Source organism: Xiphophorus couchianus, chromosome 7 (assembly GCF_001444195.1).
Source record: "Xiphophorus couchianus chromosome 7, X_couchianus-1.0, whole genome shotgun sequence".
Lineage (NCBI taxonomy): Eukaryota > Metazoa > Chordata > Actinopteri > Cyprinodontiformes > Poeciliidae > Xiphophorus > Xiphophorus couchianus.
The window spans coordinates 34,636,462-34,659,414 of record NC_040234.1 but is presented as its reverse complement, the minus strand read 5'-3'; the positions used below and the strand labels follow the sequence as shown (position 1 = coordinate 34,659,414).

At 39.2% G+C, this 22,953-nt stretch overlaps 1 protein-coding gene across 2 annotated transcripts; it reads right to left on the bottom strand.

Moving 5' to 3' along the window:
* Positions 1-10,351: 10,351 nt before the first annotated feature.
* Positions 10,352-22,874, bottom strand: parp14rs1 (poly(ADP-ribose) polymerase family member 14-related sequence 1). 2 transcript variants are annotated; one of them, XM_028023616.1, is made up of 17 exons: positions 22,664-22,874; positions 22,488-22,588; positions 21,894-21,924; positions 19,272-19,556; positions 18,975-19,199; positions 16,613-18,855; positions 15,924-16,154; positions 15,613-15,834; positions 15,354-15,447; positions 15,098-15,244; positions 14,788-14,850; positions 14,510-14,686; positions 13,208-13,426; positions 12,504-13,118; positions 12,206-12,342; positions 11,579-11,753; positions 10,352-10,901 (listed from the first exon to the last, which is right to left on the bottom strand). In XM_028023616.1, exons 1-17 carry the CDS (start codon positions 22,836-22,838, stop codon positions 10,624-10,626), a joined length of 5,418 nt encoding a protein of 1,805 aa, XP_027879417.1. In that variant the 5' UTR covers positions 22,839-22,874; the 3' UTR covers positions 10,352-10,623. The 2 variants fall into 2 exon arrangements, with proteins under 2 accessions (XP_027879417.1, XP_027879418.1); XM_028023617.1 differs by having other exon boundaries at positions 15,360-15,447.
* Between the last annotated feature and the right edge of the window lie 79 nt (positions 22,875-22,953).

Below are 22,953 nucleotides of genomic sequence, written 5' to 3'. Positions count from 1 at the left end.
TCGCTTTAATCCTAATGTTACGTTGCTTATCACCTGGGTTGCATTAATAATCTCGTCCACAAAGCCAGTTACTTTCAGAGCTTGCTTGTTTTGGTCGTATGACATTTTGAGTTCTGGGTACACTTGCAGGAGTTTGTCCTGAAGACCATCTTGAGAAAGGATGTGGAACATTGATGGTGACACATTGATCTCTTGGGTTTTACTTAATTTCTCCCTTCGGACACTTTCCTTGATCCTGTCAAGAACGTCTGAAATAGGTTTCTTGAGTGTGTTGACATCATTCTCAAGGCCGGCCACTGAAAGGACACCACTGGTTTTATCAGAAACTACAACAACATCTTCCTTCTGCAGTTTCTCTTTAATCTTCTGCTCAGATTCCTCCCACAAATCTGACTCCAGGGAGAACTTTAGTGTTTTGAATTTTGACACAACCTGAGAAAAGGTTGCTTTCACAGTGTTTGCCCACTCTTTGATGATGACTTTGGCATCTTTTTGCTTCAATAATGAGGGCGAGGCACTGAGGCGGATGGCAGACTGCTCCAGGGTTATGTTGCAGAAATGTTTTTCCAAGTCACAGCCAACGGTGTCCAGAGCCGCTTTGTGGTTAGCTAGGTATCTGAGGACAGCGTTGTCAATGGGCTCAGAGATGGCAGCAGGAAGCTTTGGCGACAGCTTATCTTTCCCATAAAGTGCTACTCCCAACGATTTGTAGAACGGGTAGACTTTGACTTCTTCCTTTTTTATCTCATGCTTCTTACCCAAGACTTTCTTAAAATCTGTGGATTAAAACATAAAGTTACACTCCTTGACTCACTATTGGTATCAGCCGATTTTGTGAATCATAGAGCATGTAGTTAGGATAAACTGTAATAGGCAATGTTCACACCACAGCCTGAAGTGACCGAAATTAAAAATGTTTGCTCTTATGTGACCTGTTTCTGATCTTTTCATGATTGTCTGAACAACACAGATCTGATTTTTACAAATGACCCAGGACACTTGGATATATGGTCCTAAATCTGATACGTAGGTGATATTTTGAAATGTGATCTGAGTGTACAGCCAGGTAGCATTCTTCCTTCATTGATACTTGATAAACATCAACATTCTGCATCCTCAAACGAGGAAGGCTGAAGAAAAACAACTGTGGTGCATGCTCATGTGGATTAAGTTGTTAATGTGCTGGCCATTCATGTTTACTTTCGCTAACATTGAGCATGCTCACTGTGTGTGACGTTATTGCGCCCTCTAAAGTGCATGTGGGACACTTTTAGTTTGTTTGCAGTTCACACAGATAATCACATACAAGTCGCATACATCTGGAAATGTGACCTAACGCAAAGAAGAAAATCAGATTTCACAAAAAGTTGGAATTGAACATCAAGGTCTGCAGTGTGAATGTAGCCATGTGGGGCAAGTGAACTACCTTGGTGCTTTTTAAACGTGACAACAGCAGACTGTTCAGCTTCATTCAGCTGAACATCTTCCACCTCTCCACCTTGATCTTCAAAGTAGAGGCAGAGGATGTCTTCGCTGCAGTCCGCAACTCCGTCAACCACAATCTTCTTTGTGGTCTCAAGGGGTCGGACTGATAACTCCTTCTTTGTAAACATCCGGATTTGCGGACATCTTTCTATGAAGTCAGTGGTATCTGTGAAACAGTTCCAAGCTAAAATAAGCAAAAGTTCCAAGTTGTTCATTTTACATTCATGAACTAAGTGGGTACCTTTTCCACTCTGGAAAGTGACAACAGCAGATGAGATGTCAGGGATCAGTTCCAGGTTGTAGTCCTGGGAGGCAGTCGGAGAGCTTATGTCTCTCAAAATGGACTCCACCAGCATTTCCAGGAATTCTGAGTTTACAGAATCTGGAATATTCCCTAAAACAGCCGACTTGGAGCACTGCTCCTCATCATCTGAATCACCATCTTTGCCTTTTGGGCCTGTCTCACCACCATCCACAGGTTCTTGAATTGTTGACCGTCTGTCAATCCCTGCATGATCCGCTGTCATTGAAATATAAAAGATGATATAGTAAAAACCTGCTACAATGAAAAGTATTATTGTATTATTATTTTGGTATTGTAATGACTCTTGGTGATTGTTTTTTGTGATTCACACACATCAATTTAGCATGAAGACAAGACAAATGGGTTCATGGAATCACAAAATACAAATGTTTATTTATAGGCTATTTAAAGCCCGGGTATAATTTTCTCAGCAATCAGAGTGTTATGAGATCATTTCATTTAATGAAAATTAGGTGAGATCATTTCATTTTTCTATATATTGGATTTTTGAAAAATTTCTAATCAAAGCTTAACACTGCTGTCTCTCTGCATAACAATAATGTAAAGCCCAAGTCAAAGGACACACATTAATATCGTTTGCTTTTCTCATTTCTGAATGAAGCTGTACTGACCCTTGCAAAACCTTACTGATTTAAAGAAGCATATACATTCTTAGAGAATGACGGACATTCAAGTATTGTGTTATTGTGGTTTAAATCTTCTTAAATAGTCGTATAATAATCTTAGTGACAGGTTTGCAAATTTATGGGAAGTGTTAGATTATTTGCACAACATCCATGGGACTCCATATGAGTCACTAAAACATACATGGATCAGAAACTAGAACCAGTTGTAATGGAGGAATAGTGGCTGTAGACTGATCTGTGGAACTGAGTTGATTGTGAGGCTATTCAGTCCGTCTAATTCATGGAAAGGAAAGAAACACTCTGGTTTGTTGTTAGAATGTCACAGAGTTTTCCCCAAATAACCAGTTTAATAGATTCAATATGAATCTATTAACTGGGTAATACCCAGTAGGGTTAAGCATCTCAGTACTTGTGGGGTGGAGAGTCCTGTTTTAAGATCAAGCTGGAAAATGTTTGGAGTAAAACATAATTACACCTCCAAACCTTAATATCAAAAACCAAAACGGCCTCTTTCTGGCAAACTGAAAATAACACCCAGTATGAACAGCTGCAAGTACTTTAAATCATCAGTGAATATTTCCTGTCCATCCAGAAAGTAGGTTTCATGTTAATAACTAATACACATGTTTACTCTGTTACATGTTTATCCAGCTTCACGCTCACTTGGATTTAGTTACGGTACATCGTGCTTCATGTACTTGCATGCAGGTACACATATAAAAAAGGTTTGTTTGCATTTTAATTAAAGCATAATAATTAATAGACAGTTCTATATATTATTTGTTTGTAGACTTTTAATTATATCTCAAGTACAGATGCAGAAGATGTCTAAATTATAAAGTTAATTCCATCATTATTTATTGTTAATTAATTTCACATCAAAGAACAGATATTTCCTCCACGGATACTTACACTTTTTGTTGCCTTCATCAGATGATTCCCCCTGTTTAAAATAAATTTTACAAATATTTCAGACTTTTATGTGCTGGACAATAATGATGAATTTTACATTTAGTGTCTGAAATGTCAATGGGTAAAACTTTAGCGAGGTCATAAAAAGAGAAGTTTATCCGCTTACACACAAAATGAAAGAACAGCAGCATGAATGAAATCAGGCAGAACCTTCTTGGATTCTGATCATTCATATGATTTCCAGTAAACAATAAAAACCCTGCAGGGCCAGATCTTCTTTATTAGGAGCTTGGAGTTTAAACAGAAAGCAAAGAAAGAGTTCAAAGGTCAGGGGCAAATCAGGTCAGCGTCATTATACATGAATGGATCAGATAATCAAAGTCATAAAAGTAAACATAAAATGAGCTTACCGACTGACAGACAAAAAATAAATCAATAAATCATAACCACAAAGAGAAATATGTCACAAACATGTTTACAGAAGCTATGAGTTTGTTCTCTGACGCTGCCAGGTCTTTCATACGAAATTCAGGTTAGATAAACTTGCTAACAATTATTTCAATAATAATTAGTAAAGCAATATGTTGGGTCTATTTTAGCTCTCAACCTGCATGGAATCAACCAGAGACATAAATTGCTTTTCTGCAGAAGGTGAAGCAGAGCAAGACGCAGAGAACCACCGTCAAACACTGTCTGGGGTCAACTCCGCCCGGCTCTCAGTCTTAAACTGCCTTTTATTTTGATTACAAGGAAAGAGGTTGTGCTTTTTCACACAGTCACACAAACAATTGTTCAAAGACCTTAACCACAGGATGTTCTGGAACCTTCTGTGGGCATGCCCTTACAAGGGCACAAGGCTGTTATAAATCAGCTTCACAGGCAGCTAATGACACAAACATGTGTAAACGTTTCTAACCGGCAAGCAAACATCCAAAAAACATTTACCACAAAAGAAAGGAGCCAAGTAAACAACACACAGAATAATAATATTTTAATGACGCCAACACCACAGATGTTGTCCCGCCAACAGGTTTATTAGAAATAAGTACAAGCTGCTATTTCTGAGGCTGCAGATCACACCTCTAACAAACTAGCACACTCAACTGATAGCTTCACTGCTAACTCCCCTCTGAACCCTCCCCCACTTCCGGTCCTGGTACTGCCGCTCCACCGATCCCCCACCCACATGACAGACCTATCACATGTGAGCGGGAGCCAGCAGAGTCAGACAGGAAGCCCATTACAGTACTTATAACAAAAAGGATCACATTGCAACTTATAACAAATACAAATAACCATAGGAACCCCAGCAGAACTAAAACAGAGAATCGTTACAATATGAAAACATAACCTTTCAAATAAACTCATACGTAAATGAACTTAGATAATTTTTCTAACACAATACTCCTATGATAGCACAGAAACTTGTCTATGAGTCAGATTATTAACTAACTTCCACTTTTTAGCTCTCACCTCTTTCTGTTTTCCGTCTGAAGGAAGGCGGACTGTCATCTTTAGCACTCCTTCATCCAAACTGATCTGATGCTTCTTCTTGCCCAGGACATTTTTCTGGTCTGAGAGAGAAAACGGGGTAAATCCAGCAGGTTTTTACTCAGGACTGATCAGAAATCTGACAGTCTGGGACTCACCCTCCTCTCTGCGGAAGCGCAGCAGCGCAGTTGAGCTCCCGGACTCATAGTCCACCTCGCAGTCTCCTCCGTTGGACTTTTTACTCTGAAAATATTTCACCAACTTATTTTTCAGTCTCGGTGTTTTACTTTCTTCCAACTCCACCAGAACAGGGAAGGTGTATTCCTCCGCCATGGTGCTGGCCTCTCTCCTTTTTGATCTGACTGAACTCTTTCGGTTTTGTTTCTGGTGAAACTACGGGAGGCAGACGCAGCTGTGGAGCTTCACGGGATTGGCGCAGAAGGAGTCAAAACAGGAAGAGCGACATGTTTTCTTCGTTTATTTTGGAGACTTATTAACTCGAACTAGCAATTCAACCAGTTAGAACTGGTCCACACCCAGTCCCAGTTTACTTTCAGTTATTCACTCGGGACTTTCCACGCCAGGAAAGGTAACTTATTGGGGCCTGTCACAGCAATGCATAGGGAGAGTAGTGACTGACGTGAAGCCAAGTTGGTGGACTCTTTGGGAAGTTCTCTCTCCATGATGCTGGGTGGCTGCAGTCACCAAATTCCTGGCTGACCCTGGGGTGGGGGGGATGTGGCAGTGAGGCTTGGTGGATCTTCTGCATATCGTTGTGTGCCTGCTGTCGGCCTATTTCCATGTTGGACAGATAGATGGTCTGGGTGGCTGCTCAGGAAGTCAAAGCTGTGTGCTGCTGTAGGGTGCTGAGTGCTACAAAGTGCATGCTCTGCTCAACATTATAATCTCTTATGAATTCCAGGTGACAAATTAGTACACGCGTCACCACTAGATGTCCTTTTTGTAGAGCAAGAGATTTCTTGACACGTTGGCAACCAGCTTCATATTCTGTGCCTGGAGTGCTGAGGCATGACTATACAACATCAAGACCTGTGATAAAAGTAGCAGGTAGTTTTTTCTTTAGACACTTTAGGAAATTGAAAACTTGATAATTTGTAGCAGAATAATTAAAGACCAGTGACATCAAGTATGAAATTATTAAGATGCTTCAGAGGCAGATTGTGGAATAAATCCCAACATATGGTTGTAAGACCTTTATTCTGTCAATTTGTCTTATCTGCAGGATGTTTCCCTTGCTGTCAGTGATTCGTCCTTCAGGCATATTCACAATATAGTCTGAGCCATGGATGGTAACTTTTACACTGGCTGCTGCGCTTTTCAATGCATCCTCAAGCTTGTAGTTAATCTTCTGATCAAAACTCTGAAACTGAAGTCCTTGTCTGTTCAACTCTGACACATGCAGATATTCTCTGTGACACTGCATTAAGGAGAGTGAGGAGGGCGAGTTCAGGAACCTGGTGAAGGATTTTGTTGGGTGCTCCTATCAGAACAAACTTTTGCTGAATGCAAAACTAAAGGGGTAGTGCTGGATTTCCACAAACACCGCTTATGCTGCATCATTATTGATGGATCAGAGAACCTGTGATCACAGCAACCTGCAGATCCCTCCTGCAACTGACTTGCAATATAGTTTAGTGACAACCGTCTGCATGAATCAGTCTACCAGCAAACTGTTGCCTCCTGGTGACAGAACAGTGTTAAAACTGCAATTAAGTTGGAGGAGAGACTTGATTAAAGTACAGTCAAATATTTTGGCGGCTTTCATTCAAGAAAATATTCAAGCAGTGAACCTAAACAGATTTATGTGCTGGTGACTAAATGAAAAACACGAAGCATGGAGAAATGCTCAGCCTGAAAACTTTTATGGTTTTAAGTGACGACAAAAAGCAGGTAGACACACCTTTTCTCCATGGCTGGAAAAACCAGATTCCCGTCGAAAGGAATGGAAATCACTAGCAAGCATCAAAGATGAATGATTGTTTACTTCCTTCATCATATAAAAGGATGTTTTAAAAGTAAACTGCATTGATCCGAGAACATTTTTTGGAAGATAGCAGCGTACATCAGTCACTTTCAGGGTTCAGGGGTTCCTGTCTTGATCTGCAGGTTTTCGTTTCACTTGTGTTTCTGATTTTGATAGTTTTGTATTTACTTAAGTCTGGTTATTGTATATCCATCCATGCTAGTTATGTTTTTCTTTATTTATGTTGAGATTCTTTAGATCAGTGTTCCTATGTTTACTGCAGCTCTTTTCCCTTTAGTTCTATGTTCTCCCATTCTCAGCTCTTAGCTCCGTTTCTTTCTCCATTCCTCAACTTATCAGAATATGTTGAGGAACTTATTCCTTAACTTGAAATTTGAAAACTTATATGGGTTGAAGTGACAAAACCACATAAGCTGGAAAAACCAGATTCCAATTAAGAACAAAGGAAAACCCCAGCAAACACTGAAGATTAATGATTGTTTACTTCCTTCGTTATGTAAAAGGCTGTTTGAAACAAAACTGTCTTGACATAGGACAATGTTTTTGTAAAATGAAGTACAGTATAACGCCAGTCGAAGTTTTCTGCATTAAATGTTTCCTACAAGTGAAGCCAAAGCAGTATAATTTTTGTAGAGCTTTTAAATTGGACCTATTGCAGGGATTACCTGACAAATTAAAGCCAACAGAGAACAACAAACTTCCATGGAAACTCCTTTCTGGATAAAATATTTCCCAAATAGAACAAATTAATTTTTCATGAATCATTTACTTTATACTTAAACCGGTTCAATATAGGTCTAAGTAAATAAGCATGAAAAACTGAGTGAATCTTCAAATTTGGGGATAAGATGTTGTACCAAAGTGGGGATAATGATGGACTGGATCTCAAATGGAGAGTTTTCTGGAGGAAGCCTTGATATTGATATCTTTAGTGGAAAGCCAGACCAGATGGGCTGCAGAGAGTCTTTTGCTGCAGTCTACCATGTGAAGGTTCTGTTCAGCAGTATGGTTGAGTACAGTGATGATATTGCTCCAGGTTTGTTTACCTTTATGGATGTGATGTCGGATTGAAGTTACTGCAACCTCCATTTCTTCGGAGCGGAACATGGGCAGTATCCAGGAGAAGCCACAAAAGGAAAATAAGAAATGTGTATTTTGGGCATCGTCAATCCAGGAGAGTTGTGAACTCAAGGAACTGGGGTCAGAATAACACAGGCAGCGTAATGTGTACCGGTACTCTAGCTCCTTGCTCATCCATTCTGTTTGTTTGTTTGAGGGTGAAAATCAGAGCTAGAGCTAGAGAGTGCATCTGGTTTTGTGTTTTTTCAGCATGGACAATAGGAGATGAAGTTAAACCTTGCAACAGAGACCATTGAGACAGGCGTGGGTGAAGTCCTTCCGCTCCTTGAAGATGTCAAGTTCTTATAATCAGAGCAGACAATAACTGCGTGTACCATCTCCTCAAGCCAATGCCACCGTTCCTCAAAGGCTACTTTTATAGCTAGGAGCTCTTGTGAGTACTATTAGGTAGGAGTTTAGCATCAAGAGAAGAAACCTTTATACACTCCTGATGTAAATTTTAGACCAGCTGAATAGTAGCAAGAATTTACATTTGGCACTGTTGGATATAATTCAAAAAGAAGAAATGGGAGTGAAACCAAAAAATGAAAAAAAATATTTTGAGTAAGTAATTTCCTGCAAACGATGATTAAACTGAAAGAGGCTGCTCTGGTGGTAAAGCTGTTCACTCTTCTTGGAAACAAGCCGTCCATTCTTGCATGAATGGTGCTGTTGAGATCTCCCTAGAGTGGCTTGATGATATTAAAGTCAGGAGGCTGAGACGGCCACTCCAAAGCCTTCACTTTGTTCTGCTGTAGACAATGACATGTCGACTTGGCGTTGTGTCTTGGATCATTGACATGTTGGAACGTCCCAATCACTCCTTCAGGGCTGATGAGTGCAAGTTTTCCTCCAGTACTTTCTAATAACATTGCATTCCTCCTGTAACTATTTTTGACCATGTTTCCTGTGTTTTTGTGACTCACATATCCCTACAACCTGTAATCCACCTCCGTGTTTCACAATAGGAGCGGTCTACCTTTCATCATAGGCCATGTTGACTCCTCTCCAAATGTAATGGTTATTGTTGTGGCCAAAACATTACATGTTCAATTTTGTTTTCATCAATTCAAATGATTGTTCCAGAAATGTTTGAGGCCTTTCTGCACTGATTGTAAATTATAGTCTGGATATTTTGTGAAATTTGTGTAGTAATAACTTTATTCCACCTTGTGGCGCATTTTGAAAGTCACACCAGTCCAGTGGTTCCTAAAGTGTGGGGCGCGCCCCCTGTGGAGGGCGCAGTGCCATTGCAGGGGGGCCACAGGAAGCAATTTGGATGAATAAAAATTTTTTTTAAAAGTTACACAAAAGTGTTTCACTGTAAAGATGGTTTGTAGTTTGTTTTGTTGCAACCTGAAGTGTGAAATAAACTTCAGTGGAGTTTTAAAACAAAATATGTGTTTAGGTTTATGTCTGGTTGAACGATGTGTGAGCCCAGTTGATATTATTTTCTTTTTGGGGGGGATTTTATTGTAATCCCAGGAAATCGTTGGGAACCACTGCACCAGTCCAATATTTAAGTGAGGATTTTTGTAGGTTTTTCTTTGCATCCTGAACAATTTTCAGCTTTGTTGCAGACTTTCTTTTTCGTCTACCTGACCATGTTTTGGTTTCGACAGAAAGCCACGGCTTTGTGCCAAGGTTGTCACAGAATACTTTTTCAGCGCTGTAGCAATATTCCCAGGTTCACAAATTACCTTAGTCGCTATCTGCAACTCCAAATTTGTCCAAACAAATCTATCATTATCTGTCATTGTCCTAATATTTTTTCAGACGTTAGCATTTCCTTTAACTTTACTTATGTAAAAAAAAATTGCTTTCACATTTCTTAATTCATTAAGAACGTGATTTCCAAAGAAGGTAAAAATGACTCCAGCATTTACTCATTTTGATGTCAGTCATTGTAGAGTATGGGGATTTGTTAAACAACAAAGTCCAAATACTTTATTGTACTTAAACTGTGTTAAACCAGTTTAACACAGTTTAAAAGACAGATAAGCACAATCTACGTCACATATCAAATCAGACAAGCCTCTACCTGCTTTTTTTAGGATTTCTGTTCACTAAACATTAGAATAATGAGAGAAAAGAGTTTTTCAACAATATTTTCTTTTATTTAAGTATAGAAATTTACTGAGAGCTTGTACAGTGAAATCACCTGTGCTTGTTTACTATACATTCTGGAGTTTTACTTTGGACTGTTAACTTTTACTTTAATTTTTAAATCTAGAACTGATTGTTAGTTTATAAGAGTGTGAAACTTAGAACAGAGGAGGTTCTTGTCGCAAGTCGTAAACTGTAAATAGTAAATAGGCGACATGTTTTAGAAGCTCTTGGTTTGATCTTTCCCTTGATCTCTCACAAGTGAAAGATCAAGGGAACGTGATCTTTCACTTATAAAGTGAAAGATCACTTTCACTTTATAAGTGAAAGATCATCTGTAATGATCTTTCATCACTTACAAAAAGTGATGAAAGATCAGTAAACATTCATTGAGAACTTCATTAACTTAACTTCATTGAGAAGTTAAGGCAACAATTTAAGGCACTAAATGGGCCTGAATAAAACTACTAAGTGAGCTTAAGGTGAAACAAATAAAAAAATTATTAGTATGATTATCATATCTTCTATTTGTATTTAATGTTTTCTGGGTGTTGCTACTTGAAGGTGATCAGATACTCAGGATAGGCCTGGGTGTCATGAAACACTACAAACATGCTGGGGGTGGCCGTGTTGTCCACCACACTGTCATATATGCCCAGAGTCCCTTTGGTTGGTGGAGCGATCATGGTTTGCTGTCCCAGGGTGTAGTCTCCTGTCAGCACTTTGCACAGGTACATGAACTTCTCTCCCTTCGCATTGGGCCTGGAGTAGGTGTCTTGTGCAGAGTAATTGGAATTAACGGCAAAGTAGGAACCGTTTCCATAACAGGCAGCTGAAAACAGATCAGTCAGAGTTAATTTTTGACTTATAGAAGTTATCAATAATCTTATTTAACGTCTAAAAGCTGCAGTATGTAACTTTGACAAAAGTATGTTTTTCCATAGATTTTAAAACTGTTACTATGTCGTGACAATTTGCCATCACAGATAATCTGTTAAATAATTAATTTCCTCCACCTCCTTAAAGCAAAGGGGAGGATGTGTACATGAGGGTGATTGACAGCACCAATAAGACCCTTCTCCTGGCTCTGATTGGTTGTTTCTGATTATATTTTATTGTATTTCTGCAGTTAGTACTGGGAGAAGTGGGAGAAGACACAGTAGGAACATTTTTTCACAGATTATTTGTCTCATATTATTATACTGTCATGACATGGTGCGAGTAAACACATCTTTTTAATAAAAGGTATATACTGCAGCTTCAACAATATTTAAAAATTAAACATATTTAATTTTACAACAAATAAATAATCACAGTACTGCTTAAAAATCTCTAGAATTAACCCACGATCTTCTGAACCATTTACATATCTGAGCAAAAGTGCTGCAACATCACAATTAAAATTAGATCCAACCTCAAAAACTAGGATAAAACTACAGAGATGTTTGTTAAAAGTTACTGATTCAGCAGACAGATCTTTTAAAGACAAAAAATTGCTGAAAGTCTCACCATTTTTTCCTGCATAGCTTCTGTTGAAGCCACGTTCATTGATGATGGGGACAGTGTTTTCACTGGTGCCGTGGAAGAGACGTTTCTCATTGTTCTGATGATTATTTCTCACCTCCATTTCATGTTTTTTGATCTGAAGACTTTTCCACAGTGTAGGGTTCTGGATCCTTTCGATCTTAAAGCATAAATAGATCGTCAAACATATTTTATCTCATTAAGAAATAATGAGTCTTTCCTTATTTCCTTTGCCTAATGTAAAGGTATTGTTTCTTTTTTAATAAAAGAAAAAATATTTCAAATTTCCAGCTGATGACAGGACAACACTACTCGTTTTGAGAGGGCCAGTCCTATGCCCCAATTTTAATTTAAGGGGTATAGGACCTTCTGAGGTGCAGAAGGTTCTGCTGTCAGCAGGGACTGTTCGGCAGGAGGTGGCAGCATGGCTCTTCTCTGTTCTCATTGTGCTGTCGGCCTATATCCATGTTGGGTGGATAACTGGGAAGCTATTCCAGGTGACAAATCATACCTAAATGTCTTTTTTGTATAGAAATTATTCCCTGGCACATGCTAGCAACTAGCTTCTTCAAATTGTGTGCCAGGAATGAACAACACTACTAATGATATTACCTTGATGACGGCTCGATTGCATGTGGCTTTGAAGAGATTGAGGACTTCTGCGTACTCTGATGACGCAGTTTGGAGGGTGACAGAATGACACGTTTTACCAGCTGGCATAGCATCCCAAAACTCAGGAACATCTTCATCTGTTAAAATAGAAAAAAGATGTAGTTGTTTCATTACACAGTTTAGGAAATAGAACATTTTAATTTCCTGCAGACAAATTAAAGATCAGTAGCATTGGGTATGACTTTTAGATACTTTGGAGGCAGAATATGAAAAAAAAAACAATATAAGGATGAAATACCTTTTAGTTTGTCAATTCGTCTTATCTGCAGCTTGGTTCCCTTGCTGTCAGTGGCTGGTCCTTTAGGCATCTGGACTGTATAGTCTGAGCCATGGATGGTAACTTTTAGAGTGGGTGTTGCTCTCTCCAACGCATGTTCAAGCTCATAGTTGGTCATCTGATCAAAACTCTGATATGAAAGCCCATGTTGCTGATACTGCCACTCTGCCACAGTGGCTACCAGCTCCAATTTCTTTTTCAGCTCCTGCTCTCGTCTCACCTTCTTCAGCATATTATCTATCTCCCGACTGGCTCGGAGCACGTCTTTACTGAGACCCTCAATGATGAAAGAGGTTTGGCCATTAGTGCTTTGTTTTTTGATGCTCACACTCATCTTCATCTGGATGTCAACAATGCGCTGACAGTCTGCAGAAGATAAGTTCAAGATGTCGTTGTCTATAATCTCTTCACGGCATTGTTCATTAGACATCAGGTCATTTATCTTCTTCTTGGCTGCATCTACTTTGGCCTGTGAGGAACCACAGATATGGAAGACAGCAGGCTCCACTTCCTTGGTCTCAATATCAAACACCTCATCCTCCTCTTTGTAATCAAAACTTTCAGATCCAAATAAAGCTGCGAGAATAAACAAAGCAACTTAAATTAGGATTTCATCTAAAAACGATTCTTATGAAAGCAACAACTATTTTTCTCTCTATGCTTACATTTTAACCTGTGGGTAACATTGGACCAGAATCCTCCTTTCTCCTTTGGATCAGTGGCTTCTCTTTCTTGCATGCTGCTGTAGAAATCTTTCAGCATCGGTTGCTGGAAGATGACTATCCTGATCAAAGTCAGGGAGCTGGAGGTGTTTTGGCTGAAAACATCAATCACAGCATCCAACATGGAGTCTGCCACCTGTTTAGCCTGCACGTTGCCTTGACCTGGAAACAGGCAACACAAGTGGTTGATGGCTCAAATCTGCAAATTCAAAAAGTTTCTTTCCACCCACAAAGTGCTAATTTAAGACTCATCCTTGAGTGCAGCAGAAAAAAAATTATGTTTATTCAATCCAAATTTATACAGTCAAAACCTTTGGATCCAAAAAATGAAAATGGTCAATTAAAGTGAAATGACCATTTTCATTTGGTCACTTCAAGACTACACATCTTCAGAATCGGTTAGCCAACATCTGAAACTGCAGTAATCTGGATTTACATTAGCAGACAAGCTAAGGCTACGTTCACAAAGCAGGCAAATGCTTCCCAAATCTGGTTTTATGGCCATAACATAGACATGGCATAGCATAGACCTGATAGAGCATGCTGTAGCATAGACGGTCTATGCTATAATCTTTTCACCTCCAAAAAAATTTCAATCTATGTCACTTTCATATGTACAACTAATTCAAATACGTATCCGATAGTTTTCAAAGCATCTGCAGACTGAATGTTTGTGTCGCATTCAATAAGAGTTTTACATCATTGATGTCAGACATGCATCATAAATCTGCACCAGAAAATACCAGGTGTGGTAAATCAGGATGAAAACAATGGTACAAAATTATAATTATGAAATTATGAAAGAAGTTTGTGTCACTGAAGTACATCACATCACAATCCCACCACTCTTAGCCAGGGTTAGGGTTAGGTTAGCCCTAATCCTGACTACAGTACACATCCACACAGACTTCTGTACAGAAGTTGCAGTCAAGGAGGTTTTTTAGCTTCCTTCGTCTTGCTATGATCTTGTGACAATACTGTTGGCTCCCATTGCTGAATAAACTTTAAAATTAACGGCAGTGTCCATTACTGCTTTCTTAAACAGTGCGCTGTAGTTTGTCTGTTATTCTTCTGTGCAGGTGGGTCGCTTTGGGGTTGTAAACCGTTCACACATAAGTCTCATTTCAGCTGGGTTTAATTAATAATATAAACAATCATGTGAAGAAAATCCTATTTCAGCAAAAATTCAGAATTGAGCACTAAATCTGCAGCCTACAATGAGCTCATTATGTTGGCAATCCTCACCTGTACCAATGGCAGGAAATGAAACAGAAGTGTAGGAGTTCTTCACACACATTTGGAGTGCTTCCTTCACAGTGCTGTGGATTTTCACTGGGTCCGTCTGTCCGACAAGGTGAAGAATCTTTTTGCACTTTAGGTTTCCTGGTACCGTCATTATAATGCCTGGATTGGGCTGGGAACCTGGTGGGGTGTTTTAATCAGAATCACAACCTAGTTATAGAACTAAATTAACCATAAACTAAGAATGCATGTTACAACAAAGCAAAAGTTAATGTTCTTACCAAGATGTTGGCATTCTTCAAAAACAACTACACCAGCTGCATCCAGAATAGCTTTGGATACTCCTGGGGAGGTAGATGAAGTGAAAGGTTTGATAGTTCTGATATTGACAACCAATGTTTGTCTTTATTTCATCTTTTTAAATTAGTAAATCTAACTAGATCTTATAGTACACTCATATTTACTTGTTTAACCTCACTAAACATGTATGTCCCACAAATCGATATCATTAGGAAGCTTAAAGTGTGCATTTAGTGCATTCTGGTGATTTACACTATACATTACAAATATATCACATATAGATTGATTTACCAGACTTGAGAGTGAAGTTATCATTTGAAGAGTTAACGATGACATCAGTAGTTTCCTTAGTTATATCTCCAGTTACTACCTGAATCGTCACGTTTCCCAGTTTAGTCTCATGAGTTTCTGAACTGGAGACAACCTTAGAGAATTTGCCTGTTGGTAAAACATAAATCAGACAAAAATATCACTTTAACCTTGAAATTAGGCAACTACTCAAGTCTTGTGTAAGTTGAGCAAATGGCAACTGAAAAGATCTGCCTACCAGTACCTTTTGAAGAATCTGCAGAAGCTGGACCTGCAGCTGCTGAAGAACCAGTGGCACTTGGAAACTTATTCTGAAATTCATCAGTGAATACCTGCAAAATGAATTTGATACTTGTACTTTCATATAAAAAGATCATGAGATTTCACTACAAATTTCTGCATTTATAGTGAGCTTTACCAACTGATAATGTTGTTCAATAAGTTCTAAACTAAGAGCTTACCACTCTAATATTACAATGATTCTTATTTTTCATTACCTTAATAGTCTGTGCATCTCCAGGATAAAGAACAACTGCAATCTTCTTAAGGTTCTTGGATTGTCTCTGGCTGCTGAACTCCAAGAATTTATCCAGCATCAAAGTGGCAACAAGATTTTTTGGAAAACCCAGGTTTCCGGTACCAACAGCTGGGAAAGTTATAGACGACAAACGAGTTTTCTCTGCCAAATCCAAGCAATCTTTAAAGATCCCAGCCAGAGTCTGAAAGACATTTTGTAAACCAGATTACCTGGTAGTTTCATTGATTCAGAAAGAAATTTAAAATGTTTTACACTATGAATATGATGTACCTTTTCAGCTGCGCCTTGGCCATTGTTCCAGTGTGGAGCAATTGCATGGAAAACCTGTTTGCTCTTCAGCTTGCAGTTATCTGTAACAACAATCTCGCCTGGTGATCCTTTCGTTTTCTGGCTGTGTACCAGCTGTTGAAGTTTGGGTCCAGCTGCACTGAAGATAGCTTTAGAAATTGCCCCTCTGTCCAATACAAGATCTTCTGTCACTGTGTTTACAATTACCTCTGTCTGAAAATATGGTACAGCATTATTAAGATATGTAATTTCACTTTAGTTTGTATTGTAACACAACAAAAGTCAACAGTGAGTGGAAGCAGAATCAGTCAAGAAAATTTCTATCCTGATATATCTACTTTTCTACTTTTGCATAATTCTATAGAGACAGATTGAGTAGGGTTATCTGAGGTTCTTGTCCTTCACCCTATAGCAGAAAAAACTCGCAGTGCTGAGTTAAACATAAAAAACTGAGCTGATGTCTTGAGGTTTCTTGTCTCGTAAAACAACTTTGGATCGCACCAGTAATGAAATTAGCTTTCTGGGGGGCCTCTACGGCTCTACTCATTACCCTTGCCCTACTTTCAGAATATCTTCCTCTTTCCATAGACAAAGGGCAATCCACGTTGAAGAATATTTCAGTTTAAAAACCTTTATATTTAAATTAGTTTTTCAAAACCATGTATATTTACCTTGGCAGCCTCAATGTTTCCCTTTTTAAGAACAATGTTCAAGCCCTCTTTGGTCTGCCCTCGGCACAAGCTTGGGTCAGGTGGAACTAGCTTGAGCAATGGAGATTTCTGACTAACTTTAGGGATAGCATTTTGAGACGAAACACTAACTCCATGATTTCCAAACTCCTGCTTCACAGCATTTTCCATACCAAGAGCAACACTGTCCTCTTTGTCCACCAGATGAATCTTCTTCAAGGTGTTGTCATCATACTTCTCATCACAGTATTCCTTCACTGCTCTAGCAATGGTAGCTAGGCACAGATTGAGTGGGAAGCCAAGACTTCTGCTGATGGCAGGAAGGGCCACAGACACACAGCCACACTTTTCAGCAAGTTCTAAGCTTTCTTTAACAGTTCTTTTCAACTGGGCCTCAGCCTTCTTTGGCTTTGCTTGATCAAAATAGGGTCCTACGGCATGGATCACCTTTTTGCAACGAAGCATTCCTCCAGCATCTGTTACGACACAATCTCCAGGTCGGAGTTTTCCTTTTACAGAAATTATTTGGTCACATTCAGTCTGCAACTGAGGACCTGCAGCTTTAGAAAGTGCCAAAGCAAGACCAGAGGTATGTTTCAAGTCCTCAGTAGAAGGATTGACGACAGCATCCACAGAGTAACTGCACATGTCTGCCTTGGAGACCACTATTTCCACTCCATCACTTGTCTGGACTTTGTAAATGGGTTGTTGTACCTGTACTAAGGCAAAGTCGTCTTCTTCATTCGATTTATCAGCCAGCTGAACCAGGCAGTCAGTGTCACTCTTAATAGAAGAAGCAAAAAACAATTCTTTTTCCTGAAAACATTTCTTGACTCCAGGTTTTGTGACTTTAAAACTATCAAAGCACACAGAAGCTAGTAAATCTTTGACTATGGTCTTGCAATCTTTCACAGCAGATCTACAGCCACTTAGGATGATTTCCTCATTTCCAAAGGACACTTCCACCCCTTCTAGTTGCTTCAACAAGGTTGTCTGACCTTTCAGGTACTCAATGATGACATTTGCATCAACAGCAACAAATTCTTCAACATGAGCATTTTCTGTTATAAAGTCTTCTAGTTCACTGCTAACTTTGTCCACACTGTCCTTGTGACCGGACACCACCACTTGCTGTTGATGAGTTATGATCTGAACTCTCATTCCTGACCCACTGTTTGCTTTTTCCTGCTGATGGACCAGCTGCTGCCACTCCGGTTTCTTCAGGACTTCAAGGTCTTCAACTTCGACGTATTCAGATTTCAGAATTTGTCTTAGATGGTCTTGAGCATTCATTAGGTCCTTGTCAGAAACAGCAACAAGCTGCACCCTCTGTGGACTGATCTCCAAGGCTGCTTTTATGCCATAGGCTGTTAGAAGTATATCGGTGGCCTCCTCTTGTTGTTCGTCCTTCAGCATGTCAAGCAAAAACTCATCTACTTCTAAATTCTGTCGCTTTAATCCTAATGTTGCGTTGCTTATCACCTGGGTTGCATTAATAATCTCGTCCACAAAGCCAGTTACTTTCAGAGCTTGCTTGTTTTGGTCGTATGACATTTTGAGTTCTGGGTACACTTGCAGGAGTTTGTCCTGAAGACCATCTTGAGAAAGGATGTGGAACATTGATGGTGACACATTGATCTCTTGAGTTTTACTTAATTTCTCCCTTCGGACCCTTTTCTCGATCCTGTCAAGAACGTCTGAAATAGGTTTCTTGAGTGTGTTGACATAATTCTCAAGGCCGGCCACTGAAAGGACACCACTGGTTTTATCAGAAACTACAACAACATCTTCCTTCTGCAGTTTCTCTTTAATCTTCTGCTCAGATTCCTCCCATACATCTGACTCCAGGGAGAACTTTAGTGTTTTGAATTTTGACACAGCCTGAGAAAAGGTTGCTTTCACAGTGTTTGCCCACTCTTTGATGATGACTTTGGCATCTTTTTGCTTCAATAATGAGGGCGAGGCACTGAGGCGGACGGCAGACTGCTCCAGGGTTATGTTGCAGAAATGTTTTTCCAAGTCACAGCCAACGGTGTCCAGAGCCGCTTTGTGGTTAGCTAGGTATCTGAGGACAGCGTTGTCAATGGGCTCAGAGATGGCAGCAGGAAGCTTTGGCGACAGCTTATCTTTCCCATAAAGTGCTACTCCCAACGATTTGTAGAACGGGTAGACTTTGACTTCTTCCTTTTTTATCTCATGCTTCTTACCCAAGACTTTCTTAACATCTGTGGATTAAAACACAAAGTTACACTCCACATTTCTAAGTTGGTAGTCACTTCAGTTGAACATAGAGCATACTATCAGAATAAACTGCAGTAATCAGGAAGTAGGGCAGGTTAACTACCTTGATGGTTCTTAAATATGACGACAGCAGACTGTTCAGCTTCATTTAGTTGAACATCTTCCACATCTCCCCCTTTACTCTCAAAGTAGAGACACAGCATGTCTTCACTGCAGTCTGAAACCCCTTCAACCATAACCTTCTTTGTGGTCTCAAGGGGTCGGACTGATAACTCCTTCTTTGTAAACATCCGATTTTGAGGACATCTTTCTATGAAGTAAGTGTTGTCTGTGAAGTTAAAATAAAAACATCAAATTTCAAGTTGTTCTAAATATAATTGAACATGAACTAAGTGGGTACCTTTTCCACTCTGGAAAGTGACAACAGCAGATGAAATGTCAGGGATCAGTTCCAGGTTGTAGTCCTGGGAGGCAGTCGGAGAGCTTAGGTCTCTCAAAATGTTCTCCACAATCATTTCCAGAAATTCTGAGGTTAAAGAATCTGGAATATTCCCTAAAACAGCCGACTTGGAGCACTGCTCCTCATCATCTGAATCACCATCTTTGCCTTTTGCCCCCGTCTGACCTTCATCCACAGGTTTGGGTTCTTGAACTTTGGACTGTTTGTTGGTCCCTTCATGGTCCGCTGTTATTGAAATATGAAAGATGAATGAGTAAAACCTGTTTTTTACTTACCACTGAAACAAGTCAATCAGAAGCAAAGTATAAGTATAGACTGTATTATTATGAGCTAAAGAAAAGCTTCTATTAGATGATCCATCTAATTATGACCTTAATGTGGACATATCATATTTACTTCTGTTTTATTTTTATTTAACTGAAGGAAGTTATGAACATCCACACATTGATTGGTTTTAAGTATCTTGAGAAAGGATGCTTCAGTCGGTTTATAATTACCTGGTGACATGGGCTGTGTATCATCTGCATAATTACGGGAACTTATCTTGTTATTTATTATAATCTAAGTTAATGTTAGCATGTTGATATTTAATTGGAGAGACCCCAACATGGAACCTTGGGGAATGCCACATGTGATTTTTGTCAGCTCCAATGAAAACTTAACTATTGGCACAAAGAGTCGAGTACTGTACCAGAAAGTCTGACAAATCTCCAGTTCTAATAAAAACGCAAAATAAAGCCATGCAACTCAACAGGTTTTTAAAAATGTGGAAAGTACTTTTTGTCAATGATAACTGTAAAATTTAAACTTATAGAAGAGTAAAAAAAAGTCCCATTTCAGCAAAAAGCTTTGGTACAATAGTTGCCATCAAACACCATAAATATTTTAAACCTCTAAAGCTTAAAACCAAAACTGAAACTATTTCGGACAATCAAAACGCAAAGTATCACTCAGTATGACCAGCAGCAAAAACCTCGAAGCAACCATGAAGATTTACTGTCCAGCAAGGAAGCAGCTTTTATGCAACTGGTAATCACTGTTTTTATTGTTATATACAGGCTTATTGTTGTTCAAGAGATTTAGTAATAATTTTATGTGCATGGATACAGACACGCCTTTAAAACAAGGTTATTCTTACATCTTTGTCAAAACATAATACTTTAGTAATTTATAGTAAGGTCATTATTATCCATTATTGTTTTTGTTTGAAAGATTATATTAGATCCCAAGAAACATCTTTTGAGTACAGAAAGAAAGACGTGGAACTTATAAAGTAAATCCCATCATTATTCATAATTCCCTTTAAATATGTTTTACTAATTTAATGCAGACAGATTAGTAAAACGTATTTAAACCATATCCAGCCTGTTGTTTTGGTAAAAACAGACGGTCACAACCTTGTAGTTTGAAAATCTCTGTCTCCCTCTGCTGCAACAAACTTAACACAGCATTTCAGTTTGTACAGGAGAGTACAGAGGAATGTAGAGTTCCAGGGACTGTAATGACTATTTGTTAGTTAGTCTAAAGGGCTCTTCCTTAATTTGCAAAATGATTCAGTCCCCTTTTCTCTAAGCTCAACAATTACCTTCAGAAGCTGCCTAATGACTGCTGATGAATCTACTAGAAATTATATGACTGTGTGTCATTTAATCTCAGTATAAATCCAGCTGCTCCTTGACGGCCTCAGATGTTGGTTAAGAGAATATCATGAAGTCAAAGATTTGTCTTTGTCCCAGACAGATCTGGGATAAAGTTGTGGAGAAGTTTAAAGCAGGTTTAGGCTACAAAAAGATTTCCAAAAGCTTTGAACATCTCGTGGAAATGATTGAACATCAATCCATCATCCGCTAATGGAAAGAGTACGGTGCAACTGTAAACCTACCAAGACAAGGCCGTCCACCTAAACTTCCTGAACGAGGAGAGGCCTGATCAGAGATGCAGCCACGAGGCCCCTGGTGTCTCTGGACCAAATTCAGAGATCCACAGCTCAGGTGGAGGAATCTGTCCACAGGGCAACTATTAGTCATCACTGCATAAACATGGACTTTATGGAAGACTGGCAAGAAGAAAGCTATTATTAAAAGAAAACCATCATAAGTCCCATTTGCAGTTTGCCAGAAGCCATGTTGGGGCATGTGGAAGGTTTAAAACATTCCGTCAGAATGGCTCAGTCAAAGTCCAGAATGTGTGGCAAGATCTGAAAACTGCTGCTCACAAACGCTTTGCATCTAATTTGAGTTGTTTGGCAAAGAACAGGCAAAAGTTTCAGTCACTAGACGATCGAAGCTGGTAGAGACAAACAAAACACTAAAAGACTTTCAGCTGGATTTGCATCAAAAGATGGTTTTACACACCACACTTTTCAGTTTTTTAATTGTACAAAATGTTTTGAATCATGTATACTTTTCTTTCCATTTCACAATTGTGCGCCACTTTTTGTTGGTCTTTCACACTAAACTCCAATGAAATATATATATTGTGTTTGTGAAAGGTTTGTGGGGTGTGAATACTTCTGCAATAAATGTCACATCAGTGGCAGATATTTCCTTCATGGATACTTACACTTTTTGCTGCCTTTATCAGTTGAATCCCCCTGTTTAAAACAGATTGGAGACATTTTAGACATTTTTGTTGGGCAATGCTGATGAATTACACATTCAAGAACTGGCTAGAAAAAGATAAGCAGGTTTATTCTGTGAAATATCCTCAAACACAGAAAGTGAAAGGATAAAAGCAGGAATGAAATCAGACAGCATCTTGGATTCTGATGGGTCATATGACTTGCAGTAAACAATGAAAGGCCAGCAGGGCCAGGTCTTCATTAGCAGCTCAGAGTTTAAACAAAAGTGTTCAAAGATCCGGAGGTGATCAGCTCAGCATCATACATGATAAAAGCCATAAAAGTAAACATGAAATGAGTTTACCGCTTAATAGACATAAAATAAATCACACCCACAAAGACAAATATGAACATGTTTACAGCAGCTGGAGGTGAGTGTTATGTCACTGCCAGGCATTTTATGAGATTACAGGAAGTAACTCAGGTTAGATCAGTATTCCATTAAATATTCCAAATAATATTCCAATAATCATAAGCGAAGGAATTCTAATCCGATAGCATGTAAATAAGTCTAACTTCCACTTTTTAGCTCTCACCTCTTTCTGTTTTCCGTCTGAAGGAAGGCGGACTGTCATCTTTAACACTCCTTTATCCAAACTGATCTGGTGCGACTCTTTGCCCAGGACATTTTTCTGGTCTGAGAGAGAAAACGGGGTAAATCCAGCAGGTTTTTACTCAGGACTGATCAGAAATCTGACAGTCTGGGACTCACCCTCCTCTCTGAGGAAGCGCAGCAGCGCAGTTGAGCTCCCGGACTCATAGTCCACCTCGCAGTCTCCTCCGTTGGACTTTTTACTCTGAAAATATTTCACCAACTTATTTTTCAGTCTCGGTGTGTTGGTTTCTTCCAACTCCACCAGAACATGGAAGGTGTATTCCTCTGCCATGGTGCTGGCCTCTCTCCTTTCTGATCTGACTGAACTCTTTCGGTTTTGTTTCTGGTGAAACTACGGGAGGCGGGAGGCGCTCTTACTGACGCAGCTGCGGAGCTTTGCGGGATTG